General features: G+C 40.6%; 1 protein-coding gene across 4 annotated transcripts in view; it reads left to right on the forward strand.

Moving 5' to 3' along the window:
• Positions 1 to 16409, forward strand: part of LOC138358683 (uncharacterized) — a 274115-nt gene that overhangs the window by 248592 nt on the left and 9114 nt on the right. For 2 of the 4 annotated variants that reach the window (XM_069316834.1, XM_069316833.1), the window contains 2 exons: positions 10234 to 10396; positions 13545 to 13643. In XM_069316834.1, the coding sequence (XP_069172935.1) occupies positions 10234 to 10396; positions 13545 to 13643 (262 nt within the window). Of the gene's footprint in view, positions 1 to 691; positions 6659 to 10233; positions 10397 to 11069; positions 11089 to 11893; positions 12059 to 13544; positions 13644 to 16409 lie in introns of those variants that run through there. The other 2 variants (XR_011225544.1, XR_011225547.1) reach the window with 2 other exon arrangements.

Consider the following 16409-nt stretch of genomic DNA (forward strand, 5'->3'; position numbering starts at 1 on the left):
ATTTCTCACATAATATATAGGTTGTGTGGGGTCTATGTTCTCCTATTCCACATTCCATAACATGACATTTATTAACATTAAATTCCATTTGCCAAGTGGTGCTCCATATACTTATTTTGTCCAGGTCTTCTTGAAGGGCATGACAGTCATCTAAATTTCTTATCCTTCCTATTATCTTAGCATCATCAGCAAACATGTTCATATAATTCTGTATACCAACTGGTAGATCATTTATGTACACAATAAACATCACTGGTGCAAGAACTGAACCCTGTGGTACTCCACTTGTGACATTTCTCCATTCCGATACATTGCCTCTGATTACTGCCCTCATTTTTCTATCAGTCAGAAAATTTTTCATCCATGATAGAAGCTTACCTGTCACCCCTCCAATATTTTCCAGTTTCCAGAACAACCTCTTATGTGGAACTCTGTCGAAAGCCTTTTTTAGGTCCAGATAGATGCAGTCAACCCAACCATCTCTTTCCTGTAATATCTCTGTGGCTCGATCATAGAAACTGAGTAAATTCGATACACAGGATCTTCCAGATCGAAAACCATACTGTCTGTCTGATATTATATCATTTCTTTCTAGGTGTTCTACCCATTTAGTTTTGATTAGTTTTTCCAATACTTTCACTATTACACTTGTCAATGATACAGGTCTATAATTGAGGGGGTCTTCCCTGCTGCCACTTTTGTAGATTGGAACTATGTTAGCCTGTTTCCACCCGTCTGCTACGATTCCTGTACACAGGGATGCCTGAAAGATCAGGTGAAGTGGAATGCTGAGCTCAGATGCACATTCTCTCAGAACCCATGGTGAAACGCCATCTGGGCCAGCTGCTTTGTTCTTACCGAGCTCCTTGAGCATTTTTTCCACTTCGTCTCTAGACACCTCTATGTGTTCTATGTTGTTCTCTGGAATTCTTAATGTATCTGGTTCCCTAAAGATTTCATTTTGTACAAACACACTTTGGAACTTTTCGTTTAGTGTTTCACACATTTCCTTTTCATCTTCCGTGAATCTATTTCCCATTTTCAACCTCTGAATATTATCCTTTACCTGCAATTTGTTGTTTATGAATTTATAGAATAGACCTGGTTCTGTTTTACATTTGTCCGCAATCCCTTTTTCAAAATTTCTTTCTGCCTCTCTCCTCACTGCCGTGTAGTTGTTTCTCGCATCTTTGTATCGCTGGTATGTTTGGGGGTTCGGCCTCTTCCTGTATTGATTCCATTTTTGTGTCTTTCGGTCTCTAGCCCTCTCGCAATTTTTATTGAACCAATCCTGTTTCCTAGTTCTGCATCTCTGTTTTGGTATAAATTTTTTTGTGCCTTTATCATATATTTCACAAAACTTGCCATACATCTCATTCACTTCCTTGCCTAGCATCAAGTCTGTCCAATTATACTCACTAAAAAAAATTTCTAAGGTCACCATAATGTCCTCTCCTGAAGTCTGGTTTTTCAACTGCTTCAACCTCCTTATTTTCTTCCAGCTTATAACGCATTGCATACTTTATTCCCAAAAAGACATGGTCACTTTTACCCAAGGGAGGAAGGTACTGAATGTCAAATATCTCTTCCTCCTTCCTGGTAAATATCAAATCTAGCATGGAGGGAACGTCCCCTTCCCTCATCCTCGTAGCTTGTTTAACATGTTGATACAAGAATGTTTCCAGGATGAGGTCTACAAATTTACAGATCCAAAAATCTTCTGTTTTAGCTTCATATGCTTCCCAGTCTATGGATTTCAAGTTGAAGTCACCGACTATCAACAGTCGTGATCTATCGTTATCCGCTCTCGCTATAATCTCTCTCATTATTGTTATAAGACCTTCACGTTTACTATCTAGCTCCTCCTTTGACCATGTGCTGCTTGGCGGTGGACTATATGCATTTATCATCATTAGTTTATCATCCTCATAGCAGATCTCTAGTGCTATTATGTCAACTTCTTGTGGATTGGCAGTCATTATTTCCTTCACCTTTAGGTGTTCTTTTACCAGCACAGCAACGCCACCGCCTTTCCTAATTTTTCTGTCCCGTCTCCAAATTGAGTAGCCCCTTGGGAATATGACCTCATTTAAAATTACATCTTCAAGTTTTGTCTCCGTGAGTGCAACAATGTCTGGTGTCTGCAGCTGTATTACATCACTTAACTCCAGTATCTTCGATCTCACTCCATCTATGTTGGTGTATGCAATCTTCAGGAACTTGTTCCCCCTCTCCTTATTCTTCACTCCCCCTCTCTCTATTGATTTTGTTGGTGTGTGTGTGTGTGTGTGTGTGTGTGTGTGTGTGTGTGTGTGTGTGTGTGTGTGTGTGTGTGTGTGTGTGTGTGTGTGTGTGTGTGTGTAAATTCCTGACAGTGCTTCATTTGGTTTAGATTTTTTTATCTTTGTTATATAATAAACCAACAAATAAAGTTAATGGATTCTCCAAATGCTGAATTGCTCACTAATACGGAAAAGAATGTATAGAAAATAAACCAAATTAACAAATATATGCATACTTATTTATGCATGATTGTATATATATATATATATATATATATATATGTATGTATGTTTTCTGTATACATTTGCATGAATATTCAAAATACAAATACTGTAGTTAATAAAACTATTGTACTGTACAAAGGGTTACAAACAATGTTTTGTATTTAGCAATATTTTACTGAAACCCTGTGAAGTGTTTTTATGTCCAAATACAGTACAGTAGCACCTCGACTTACGATTGCCCTGACTTACGATAATTTCGAGTTACGATATAAATTTGATAGAAAAATGCGACTCAACTTAAGATAGTGTCGTCGACTAATGATATTCGTTGATACATGTTCGGGTCGACTGAGCGCATGGTTCCCGGTCACGCAGGCCGACCTGCCTCAGTTTACTAAGGCCGCCCGTTTAGTGACGATCACACTTATAAGAAATTCCAGTTTTGTGCTGATTTTTTGCCTTTTGAACACAAAACTGATTATTATATATCATGCCATGTGTCCCAAGAAAGTCAGTGGTAAGGTTCAACATATGAAAACGCATGCAAAAATGACCATAGAGGAAAAATAAGAGATCATTCATAAACATGAAAATGGTACACGTGTTGTTGAACTAGCTAGGCAGTACAACAAATCTTCAGGAAAGGAGGAGGAGGCGGCAGTAGAGGATGTCCCTTCCTCATTAATTAAGAAAATATGTGCAGTATGGGAAGAACTGCAAAGTTTTGCTGAAAAGAATAGCCCAGATATAGCTGTAGCAGGATATAGCCCAGATATAGCTGTTGCATTGATCTTATTAATGACAATGTGATGCCTCACTACAGACAAGTGTTGCAAAGAAGAGAAGAACAATCTTCAACAGAATGATTTCTAGTGAGAAAAGCAAGCAGTGGGCCAGAAGCAGGTCCTAGTGGTAAGCAGGCAAAACATGCCAGAGTGTGTACCCCAGAGAAGTCCTCACTGCCTGATGTCATAATGGAAGGGGACTTCCCTTCCAAACAGTAATACCTCTCCTCCCCCCTCATCACCATCTTCCATACGCCATCAAGAGTCCTCCATAAAGGTACGATAAACATATGTACTGTATTGTAGTTAGAGTTAAAAATAGTATTCAGTATATAATGTATTTTTAAGTTAATATTTTTGATGGTGTGGAACGGATTAATTCAATTCCCTTTATTTCTTATGGGAAAATCATTTCGACTTACGATATTTCGACTTACGATCTGTCTCTGGGAACGTATTACTGTACCATCGTAAATCGAGGCCCCACTCTATATGGAAAATAGTTATTCAGTATTATTATGTTATAATAATAGCTATAGTATATAGTTAAATAATATATATGTATATATGTGTATTCACCTAGTTGTGTTTGCGGGGGTTGAGCTCTGCTCTTTCAGCCCGCCTCTCAACTGTCAATCAACGGTTTACTAACTACTTTTTTTTTTTCCCCACACCACACACACACCCCCCAGGAAGCAGCCTGTAACAGCCGACTAACTCCGAGGTACCAATTTACTGCTAGGTAACAGGGGCATTCAGGGTGAAAGAAACTTTGCCCATTTGTTTTTGCCTCGAGCGGGAATCGAACCCGCGCCACAGAATTACGAGTCCTGCACGCTATCCACCAGGCTACGAGGCCCCTAGCTTCATGTGTGTAATTACCTTAGTGTAGTTACAGGATGAGAGCTACGCTCGTGGTGTCCCGTCTTCCCAGCACTCTGTCATATAACGCTTTGAAACTACTGACGGTCTTGGCCTCCACCACCTTCTCACTTAACTTGTTCCAACCGTCTACCACTCTATTTGCGAAGGTGAATTTTCTTATATTTCTTCGGCATCTGTGTTTAGCTAGTTTAAATCTATGACCTCTTGTTCTTGAAGTTCCAGGTCTCAGGAAATCTTCCCTGTCAATTTTATGAATTCCTGTTACTATTTTGTACGTAGTGATCATATCACCTCTTTTTCTTCTGTCTTCTTGTTTTGGCATATTTAATACCTCTAACCTCTCCTCGTAGCTCTTGCCCTTCAGTTCTGGGAGCCACTTTGTAGCATGTCTTTGCACCTTTTCCAGTTTGTTGATGTGCTTCTTGAGATATGGGCACTACACAACCGCTGCATATTCTAGCTTTGGCCTAACAAAAGTTGTGAACAATTTCTTTAGTATATCGCCATCCATGTATTTAAATGCAATTCTGAAGTTAGAAAGCATAGCATAGGCTCCTTGCACAATATTCTTTATGTGGTCCTCAGGTGATAGTTTTCTATCTAGAACCACCCCTAGATCTCTTTCTTTATCAGAATTCTTTAAAGATTTCTCGCATAACATATAGGTTGTGTGGGGTCTATGTTCTCCTATTCCACATTCCATAACATGACATTTATTAACATTATATTCCATTTGCCAAGTGGTGCTCCATATACTTATTTTGTCCAGGTCTTCTTGAAGGGCATGACAATCATCTAAATTTCTTATCCTTCCTATTATCTTAGCATCATCAGCAAACATGTTCATTTTCTGATCAGGGGGAGAAAGATACTGACAGTATGGGGCTTTGAAGTTTATTGAAGATTAAATTCTGCAGAACATGTAGATATATAAAGTAAGAATTAACAGTAACAATTCCAAGTCCGAGGACTAGATTTAACTTAAAAGGTACACCCGTAGTAAGTATGAGACCTTAGCCTAGTGACATGGAAACTAAATCTGCAGAAACCTAAAGCTTAACTGGTACTAGAATTAAGGCCGAGTGCAAATGTGTAGTAATTATATAACACTAGGATATAACAGGCAGGACACAAAGAGTAACTAATAAGTGAGAGACCACATAACACATAATGTACCCGACCAAGAGGCCGTAAAGACCTAATGAATAAGGAGAAGGGGGTGACTACAAGTAGGGCTTACTAGCACCTAGACTGGGCAAAGTATTAGCTGCGGACAGCGGGACACTTGGGGACCGGCGCTGCACCCCCCTTCCCACATGCAGTGGGGAGAAAGGGGAGACAACGAGTTTTGCGAGGGCAGGCGGAGTGAGGGCAGAGCCCCTCTGTGCCCCCGTATTTATACGGCCCCAGACTGCCCGCGCAACGCCGCGGGACGCGCTGCGCAAATGTTTCTTTCTCCCCCATCAGAAACATCCCCGCTTGCGAAGCAGTGGCCATTATCAGGTCCGACTGCTCTCGGATTATAGACTTTTGGTCATCATGTATTTGAGTCAATAATCTGAGCCATGGATTATCAGCGAGACGCTTAAAGTCAGAACATGGGGAGGCAGCTCGTTTAAGTTGCTCCATATGGTTACATAACTGTTGTAAGGCTCGAGTCAGTGACGACGCTTCAATCAGCTGGGAAGCGGTCCATAGAATTACCCAAATCAGCCCAAATCCATATGGTTACATGAAAACTCTTTCAGGACAAAATTTAAAGTAAAACTAGATTATGTAAAACTAGATTAAAGTAAATTTGTTTCTATCTTTCTTGAGACGTATAAAAATCTTACGTTTATTAACGATTCTGCGTGAAATAAGCATTGTTCTGAGATGAATATTGCGGATTTCCGGCTCTACGACCGATGAAAAATGCAACTTTTATACAACTACAAATATCTTTAGTTTTACTTTAAATTTTGTCCTGAAAGAGTTTTCATATATAGATCTAGTTTCTGCCGTTCTTCTGACATAAAAAGACCTTTGGTTTAATAAGTTATTAAGATGTTTTCAACAATATTACTAGGGCGTTCACCGATTCCAACATGGACAACCCTTTTGGAAACGCATGGAAACGCAACACTTGGGTTGACCCGATTGACAGACTGGTTATATTCCCACAGGGTCTGAGACATTTGCACTGGCGGGCGGCGTTCTTGCCAACTATATGGCTGATAAGTTGAAAATTGTAACTGTTAAGAGCATTCTATTGTGGTTTTAATATTGAACAATTATACATATACGAAACAGACAAATCTGGTGTCCGAAATAGTAAAAATATTAGTGTGCGATGTGATCAATGTAAGGGGGATATTGGGTGTGCCTCGTATCCCCTACAACAACAAGAAGTTCGAGAGCGATGAGGCCGCCACCTACTAGCTTCAGGATGTCGTCGAATCTAAATCAACAATATATTACCGCCGCTACTTTCTCGGAAACGTAAGTACCTGCCGCTTTACTTCTCTCACCCTGCCTAGCCTGGCCTGGCCTGACCTGGCCTAGCCAGACCTGACCAGACCTGACCTGGCCTAGCCTTACCTAGCCTAGTCTGACCTGGCCTAGTCTGACCTGACCTGGCCGAGTCTGACCTGACCTGGCCTAGCCTTACCCAACACTAATCACCACACGTGACAGCCCAAACGAATCGCAAATAAGTACACGTAACAAGTCATATGCCCGGACACTCTTTCACCTTGGGGACTGAGTGGTAACTATTGTATAGAAGAGCCGGCTCCCTGAGAGTGGTAAGAGGGCGTGATAAGAGGCTAACGTGTGGTCTTGAAGGAAGTCGATAAAGCAGACAATTTTCAAAAGGAAGGGCAGCATAACGAGCAGACAGGAATGGACAGACAGTCGGTTATCCCATAATGTGTAATACGCCCTGCACAGCATGGGTGCAGTGGGGGGGGGGGGGGGGGGGGTTGTAGCAGGGCACAGTATGGTGATGGTGCGGGTGAAGTACACACCCACTGAATTCCTGCCATCAATAATTGTTTTCATAACCATTAGAACAATGGCATCCCTCCAGCCACCATCCTTCCACTGACCCCCTCCTCTGGTCCTCCACCTCAGACAATAACCCCCCACACCCCCTCTCCCTTCCAGACATCAGCATGTCAAAATCAGTACCATAATGTGTTTAAACTATTTAAACTAAGTCATTGTGTATCTCAAGGTATCTTAATTCATTTGAAAGTGTACATGTGCATTCGTTCATATACTCACCTAATTGTGCTTGCTGGGGTTGAGCTCTGGCTCTTTAGTTCCACCTCTCAACCGTCAATCAACAGGTGTACAGGTTTCTGAGCCTATTGGGCTCTATCATATCTACACTTGAACCTGTGTATGGAGTCAGCCTCCACCACATCACTTACTAATGCATTCCATTAGATATAATCATATATGATTACACATAATCATAATCATTCCATACACATATTCATATATGTGTACGTCAACGTATACATACATGCGTATATATACCTCATATTAAAATACTGATAAACGAATGACCATCAACAAATTAATTTATAATTGTAGCACTATATATAATTTTAATAGACTAATTACATGTTTATACATTTGAATGGTCCAGACAGGTGGCCAGCCTTGGACATATACACTTCTGGTAGGCACAATGACCTCATGTTTAGACCCTTGATAGATTATGTGAGAGAGAGAGAGAGCTGGGGCAGGGAGGTGCGTGCCCCAGGGAGATAATCCATGAACATGCCCCGCCTCGAGGTCAGTTCTCGAGTCACACCAAGAATAACAATCGAGCAAGTTGTCCTGACCAGGATGTGGCATATTAGGGAGGGTTGAGGAATAGGAAGCCTGTCTGATAGGGCTCTTGGCAAGCAGCTCTCCCTCAGTCTACCTATCTATATGGAAGAAATGTATCTAGGCCCTCCTCCCCCCTGCCTATTCTCTCTCCCCCACCTTTCTTCCTTCATTTCCTCCCTCCTTCCCTCCCCCTCACTGGTGAGAGAGTAGGAGTGTGAGAGTAGTTAGAGAACTCGTAGTTCTCACGCTCGTGAAATTGTCTGCGACCCTGGAGGAGTAGAGCGGAGGGGGGGGTGAAAGTTGGTGACGATGGAGGAGTAGAGGGGAGCATTATATGCAGTGAACGTAGGTGTCTATGGAAGAGTACATCATAGAGGAGGGTGAAAGGAAGGTGACGATGGAGGAGGAGAAGGGAGGGGGGTGTGAAGGTAGGTGACGATGGAGGAGTAGAGGGGAGGAGGGGGGCAAACGTAGGTGTCTATGGAAGAGTACATCATAGAGGGGGGTGAAGGTAGGTGGCGATGGAGTAGAGCAAAAGGGGTGGGGGTTGAAAGTAATCCTGAGTTTAATTTAAAAAAAAAAATAAAAAAAAAAAAATAAAATAAAATGTTTATTTAGGTAAGGTACATACATACAATAAATTTTTACAAAGATTGGTTGACTTATAGGTAGAGCTAGTACATACAATGCCTAAAGCCACTATTACGCAAAGCGTTTCGGGCATGATAAACTTAAATGACAAGCTTAATACTAATTGAGCATAATGAGTAGAATGAAAACAAGAAATGAAAACATAGATAAAAAAGAAGCACAAATACAATTATGTCGACAAACAGCGCTCTTTAAAAAAAAAAACAGACATTGGTTGACAATAGAAGGGTAAGGTAGGTTACAGGGAATTTATTAGGTATAGCTTCGTTTTTAACTTAAACTGGTTGAGAGAGGTACAGTCTTTAACATGGTTGGGAAGGTCATTCCACATTCTGGGCCCCTTGATTTGTAGAGCATTTCTAGTTTGATTAAGTCGTACTCTAGGAATATCAAAACTGTATTTATTTCTGGTGTGGTGCTCATGGGTTCTGTTACATCCTTCTATGAAGCTTTTGAGATCAGGATTGGCATTATAGTTTAGCGTTTTATATATGTATAGTGTATTATATGTATTATATGTATATGTATATTATATGTATAGTGTATATATATGTATATGTATTATATATGTTTAGTTATATATAGTGACACCTCGGCTTACGAATGAATATTTATGAACTTTTCGGGTTACGAGCCTAATTTCTTCGAAAAATTTGAATCGGGTTATAAACTTTGCCTCGGGAAAGGAGTTTGTTGATACAGTATACGTATGGGCTGACCTAGCGCGTGGTGGCATGGTGATCGCACCTCAGTTTACCAGTGTCTCCTGCCTAGTAAGTATCGCGCCTGAATTCTTTGTAAAGCATTACATTTGTTTTGGGATTTTTGGCTATTTGAACATAAAATTTGTTATTATATATCTTGCCATGAGTCCCAAGAAAGCCAGTGGTAAGGTTCAAGCCAAGAAAACACATGTGAGAATGACCATAGAGGAAAAACAAGAGAGCATTCATAAACGTCAAAACGGTGCACAGGTTGTTGAACTAGCTAGGCAGTACAACAAATCTATGTCAACAATATGCACTATACTTGCTAAGAAAAAGGACATTATGAGCATTAAAGTGGCAAAAGGCATATCAACAATCCCGAAACAAAGAACACAAACACTTGATGTTAAAAAGTTTTTATTAATTTGGATACACAACAAGGAGTTAGCAGGTGATAGCATTTCAGAGGCCATCATTTGAGAGAAACCAAGGCATTTGCATGAAGACCTTTTAAAGAAAACCCCTGGAACGAGGGGGGGGGGGGAAATATGAATCAAGTTTGAAAATGTGAAAAGTTTGTGTGACAATAGAGCCTCGTGTAAAACTTTTGCTGTGGTCATTACCTGGTGGAATGCACCCAGGATGGAGTATTAGGGCTATACATCTTTTAAATCATAAAAGTAATAAACATTTCCCATCAACCTTACAAACCATATTAACCTATTTTCATGTATTTCCCCCATGTGCATTTTAACAAAGTTACTAAATTGCCTTTATCATTTTGTAAAATTTCAATTACAGTACTGTATGTATAATTTTGTTAGTATAAATGGACTGAATATTCTGAAATTGCTATTAATTTTACAATTTCAGATTCAAAGGTGGTCTGGACACCCAATTTGGTCAGACAGGTGAAGAGAGCATTTAGGATAGTTCGAAGAGATGAAGATGGTCGCAATTGTGGTCGAAGAGGCAAACGCCCCCCTTTGCTCCTGACATTATGTTCAACCATTGACCTCTGCACACCTAACACAAGGTAGGTTGAAAACTCCTCCTTTATGTCATTGGTACATTGGCCAGAAACTCAGGGCTCATGTAGGAATATCCCTAAAAAAAAAAAAAAGTGGCCCCAACAATGCATCCTCCAAGTCTGGAGGATGAGCAGGAGCATTGTCGAGAAGCAGGACCTTGAGTGTCAAACTTTTCTCTTGCAGATACTTTTTGATGGCAGGGCAAACCACTCCACATCACAGTTTTTCTGCACGTTATATATTTTTTAAAACTCTTGGATTTTCGGAATGATACACGAGCAAGGGTTTAATTTTCAAATCGCCACACAGCACAAGAGTTAGCCTGTCCTGACACAAGTTAGCCCAAGTTAGCTTGTGTCCGGGCAGTGACGTCTCCTCTTGGGTAATGTATGTCCTCTTCGGCAATTTTTTCCAGAATAGCTATGTCTCCTCACAATTAAACACTTGTTGTGGAATGTATCCATCAATACAGCACAGTGTATCTACAAAATTTAAATTTTTTACTTATATATAGTGTCACCTCGGCTTACGAATGAATATTTATGAACTTTTCGGGTTACAAGCCTAATTTCTTCGAAAAATTTGAATCGGGTTACAAACTTTGCCTCGGGAAATGAGTTTGTTGATATGCGTATGGGCTGACCTAGCGCGTGGTGGCATGGTGATCGCACCTCAGTTTACCAGTGTCTCCTGCCTAGTAACTATCGCGCCTGAATTCTTTATAAAGCATTACATTTGTTTTGGGATTTTTGGCTATTTGAACATAAAATTTGTTATTATATATCTTGCCATGAGTCCCAAGAAAGCCAGTGGTAAGGTTCAAGCCAAGAAAACACATGTGAGAATGACCATAGAGGAAAAACAAGAGAGCATTCATAAACGTCAAAACGGTGCACAGGTTGTTGAACTAGCTAGGTAGTACAACAAATCTATGTCAACAATATGCACTATACTTGCTAAGAAAAAGGACATTATGAGCGTTAAAGTGGCAAAAGGCATATCAACAATCCCGAAACAAAGAACACAAACACTTGAGGATGTTGAAAAGTTTTTATTAATTTGGATACACAACAAAGAGTTAGCAGGTGATAGCATTTCAGAGGCCATCATTTGTGAGAAACCAAGGCATTTGCATGAAGACCTTTTAAAGAAAACCCCTGGAACGAGGGGGAAAAAGATGAATCAAGTTTGAAAATGTGAAAAGTTTGTGTGACAATAGAGCCTCGTGGAAAACTTTTGCTGTGGTCATTACCTGGTGGAATGCACCCAGGATGGAGTATCAGGGCTATACATCTTTTAAATCATAAAAGTAATAAACATTTCCTATCAACCTTTTAAACCATATTAACCTATTTTCATGTATTTCCCCCATGTGCATTTTAACAAAGTTACTAAATTGCCTTTATCATTCTGTAAAATTTCAATTACAGTATACTGTATATAATTTTGTTAGTATAAATGGACTGAATATTCTGAAATCACTATTAATTTTACAATTTCAGATTCAAAGGTGGTCTGGACACCCAATTTGGTCAGACAGGTGAAGAGAGCATTTAGGATAGTTCGAAGAGATGAAGATGGTCACAATTGTGTTTGAAGAGGCAAACGCCCCCCCTTTGCTCCTGACATTATGTTCAGCCTATTGACCCCTGCACACCTAACACAAGGTAGGTTGAAAACTCCTCCTTCATGTCATTGGTTCATTAGCCAGAAACTTAGGGCCCATGCAGGAATATCCCTAAAAAAAAAAAGTGGCCCCAACAAGGGGCCTCGTAGCCTGGTGGATAGCGCGCAGGACTAGTAATTCTGTGGGGCGGGTTCGATTCCCGCAGGAGGCAGAAACAAATGGGCAAAGTTTCTTTCACCCTGAATGCCCCTGTTACCTAGCAGTAAATAGGTACCTGGGAGTTAGTCAGCTGTCACGGGCTGCTTCCTGGGGGTGGAGGCCTGGTCGAGGACCGGGCCGCGGGGACATTAAAGCCCCGAAATCATCTCAAGATAACAATGCACCCTCCAAGTCTGGAGGATGAGCAGGAGCATTGTCGAGAAGCAGGCCCTTTAGTGTCAAACTTTTCTCTTGCTGATATTTTTTGATGGCAGAGCAAACCCCTCTACATCACAGTTTTTCTGTACGTTATATATTTTTTAAAACTCTTGGATTTTCGGAATGATACACGAGCAAGGGTTTAATTTTCAAATCGCCACACAGCACAAGAGTTAGCCTATCCTGACACAAGTTAGCCCAAGTTAGCTTGTGTCCGGGCAGTGACATCTCCTCTTGGGTAATGTATGTCCTCTTCGGCAATTTTTTCCAGAATAGCCATGTCTCCTCACAGTTAAACACTTGTTGTGGAATATATCCATCAATACAGTATCTACAAAATCTTTAAAATCACGAACAAATCTTTCAGCCCCTACTTTGTCTGAGCTGGCACCCTCACCATGCCTCACAACACTATGAATACCACGTCTTTTTTCAAAATTTCTCAAACCATCCCCTACTCACCTTAAACTCTTTCGTATCTGCAAAACTCGTTCTAGGGGTTTTCTTTATAAGATCTTGCATGAAGATTTCATTGTTGACCAAACCACACACTGGAAATTGAATAGACGACGACATTTCGATCCGTCCTGGACCATTATAAAGTCGATTGTGATGAGATGAGGGAAGCAAGAGCATTAAGTAGGCAAGAGAGAGAGGTGAGGAGATGGCAAGTATGTACGTATGTACATGAATAAAACATGTACATACTTATACATAACGTGTGTAAATAGTGTAATAAACACAATAACAGTATTTTGGGAGGAGGAATGTTGGCGAGTAATGTGTTGGAGGAGGGAGGGAGGACTGGCAGGGTGTGGCAGCTCACTCATGTTTTTTGGGCTCACCATACCAACATAGTGGATCGTTATGGTGAATACATACGTAGATGGGTATATACAATGTGTGTATATAGTGTAATAACAGCAAAAGCACTGTTTGATTGTAGAATATGTTGCATATATGAGGCCCATAATTTTGAGCATAGCAATGTTCTATACTTTGAATTATATAAATTCCACAAATTACACACTTTTAAATAATATTACAGCAAAAAAAAAAAAGAAATGAATGAGAAAGTTCAAAATAATTGCGCAACATTTTATTCGCAGCAACTGCCGTCGCACGGGGTGGCGGGGCCGACAGACCCCCATCGCTCCAACGCTCAGCGCCCATAATTTGCTCAACTTCCCAGCTCCATCGCAGCTAAAGTAAGTCACATACAATATTTTTTGTTTAGTTTCCCCGTGATCAGACTCTGCATTTTAACAATATAAGAAGAGAAAAATTTTTTTTGGAAAGAATTTATTTCTTGTGCACCAGGGTGTTATTTGGAGACAGAGCAGTTCAGTGGTTAACTAAATTTTTTTTTCTCCCACACACGCACCCCCCTAGGAAGCAGCCTGTAACAGCTAACTCCCAGATACCTATTTACTGTTAGGTAACAGGGGTCATCCCCTTTTGTACAAAGAATCTGCTAAAGCTTTTAGGGCTAATCTTTGACACTCGTTTGTCTTTGTCGCCCCATATTTTTTACGTCCGAGTTGAATGCTCTAAGGCCCTTAACTAACTTTAGGTCATGTCCCATACTTCTTGGGGAGCTAATCGACACTGCTCCTCTCTTTACATTCCTCTCTCGTTCTGTCTAAACTCGATTATGGCCCTGTTTACTCGTCTACTTCTCCTTCTACCCTTCACCATCTGGACACACTGCATCATACTGGGTTACGGCTCAGCTCTGGTACCTTTCCTTCGACACCTACCCTAAGCCTGTATGTTGAAACTGGCGTCCTGTTTCTACAGGATCGCCATGATCACTACTGTCTTCTCCACCTTGCACAGTCCTTACAGCACCCTCACTCTTGCTTATGTCATGCCTTGACCTTTACCCATCCTGTGGTTCCTGTTCCCCTTCACCACCTATCTCTTTCTGTACGGTTGTCTCTCTTACAAAATGCTCTTACAAAATGCTCTTTCAGTTTGTGTTACCAATATTTCCCCTCGTGTCATTCCGTCTTTGCCCCTATGGAGGGGTCCCCGTTCCTTAATTCTGTAAGCCTTGACCCACATGACTAAAACTTTTACCCCTCCTACAGTTCTAAATCACCTTTTCCTTGAACACTTTTCTTCACACTTCCACTCTATTTCCGTCTTCACCAATGGGTCTTAAGTCTGCAGACGGTGTAGGCTACTCTGTTGTTTTTCCTGACTGCACCTTTGTGTCTCCTGCCTCCAGAGACTAGCATCTTCATGGCAGAACTTTATGCTATTCTCTATGCTCTTCATCAACTCTTTTCTCGCTGTCAATCCTCCTCTGTGTTTGTAGTTGACACTTGCAGTGCCCTCATGGCTCTAGAATCCTTTAATCCAGTCCATCCTTTGGTAGTTGAAATTCAACATTGGCTGTTTCTTATCTCCAGTAGATTTAAGACAGTGGAGTTTCGCTGGATTCCCACCCATATTGGTGTGTAATTACCTAAGTGTAATTACCTAAGTGTAGTTACAGGATGAGAGCTACGCTCGTGGTGTCCCGTCTTCCCAGCACTCTTTGTCATATAACGCTTTGAAACTACTGACGGTCTTGGCCTCCACCACCTTCTCACTTAACTTGTTCCAACCGTCTACCACTCTATTTGCGAAGGTGAATTTTCTTATATTTCTTCGGCATCTGTGTTTAGCTAGTTTAAATCTATGACCTCTTGTTCTTGAAGTTCCAGGTCTCAGGAAGTCTTCCCTGTCGATTTTATCAATTATTGTTACTATTTTGTACGTAGTGATCATATCACCTCTTTTTCTTCTGTCTTCTAGTTTTGGCATATTTAATGCTTCTAACCTCTCCTTGTAGCTTTTGCCCTTCAGTTCTGGGAGCCACTTAGTAGCATGTCTTTGCACCTTTTCCAGTTTGTTGATGTGCTTCTTAAGATATGGGCACCACACAACAGCTGCATATTCTAGCTTTGGCCTAACAAAAGTCATGAACAATTTCTTTAGTATATCGCCATCCATGTATTTAAATGCAATTCTGAAGTTAGAAAGCATTGCATAGGCTCCTTGCACAATATTCTTTATGTGGTCCTCAGGTGATAGTTTTCTATCTAGGACCACTCCTAGATCTCTTTCTTTATCAGAATTCTTTAAAGATTTCTCACATAATATATAGGTTGTGTGGGGTCTATGTTCTCCTATTCCACATTCCATAACATGACATTTATTAACATTAAATTCCATTTGCCAAGTGGTGCTCCATATACTTATTTTGTCCAGGTCTTTTTGAAGGGCATGACAGTCATCTAAATTTCTTATCCTTCCTATTATCTTAGCATCATCAGCAAACATGTTCATATAATTCTGTATACCAACTGGTAGATCATTTATGTACACAATAAACATCACTGGTGCAAGAACTGAACCCTGTGGTACTCCACTTGTGACATTTCTCCATTCTGATACATTGCCTCTGATTACTGCCCTCATTTTTCTATCAGTCAGAAACTTTTTCATCCATGATAGAAGCTTACCTGTCACCCCTCCAATATTTTCCAGTTTCCAGAACAACCTCTTATGTGGAACTCTGTCGAAAGCCTTTTTTAGGTCCAGATAGATGCAGTCAACCCAACCATCTCTTTCCTGTAATATCTCTGTGGCTCGATCATAGAAACTGAGTAAATTCGATACACAGGATCTTCCAGATCGAAAACCATACTGTCTGTCTGATATTATATCATTTCTCTCTAGGTGTTCTACCCATTTAGTTTTGATTAGTTTTTCCAATACTTTCACTATTACACTTGTCAATGATACAGGTCTATAATTGAGGGGGTCTTCCCTGCTGCCACTTTTGTAGATTGGAACTATGTTAGCCTGTTTCCACCCGTCTGCTACGATTCCTGTACACAGGGATGCCTGAAAGATCAGGTGAAGTGGAATGCTGAGCTCAGATGCACATTCTCTCAGAACCCATGGTGAAACGCCATCTG

The sequence above is a fragment of the Procambarus clarkii genome, chromosome 85 (genome assembly GCF_040958095.1).
Source record: "Procambarus clarkii isolate CNS0578487 chromosome 85, FALCON_Pclarkii_2.0, whole genome shotgun sequence".
NCBI classification, from domain to species: Eukaryota; Metazoa; Arthropoda; class Malacostraca; order Decapoda; family Cambaridae; genus Procambarus; species Procambarus clarkii.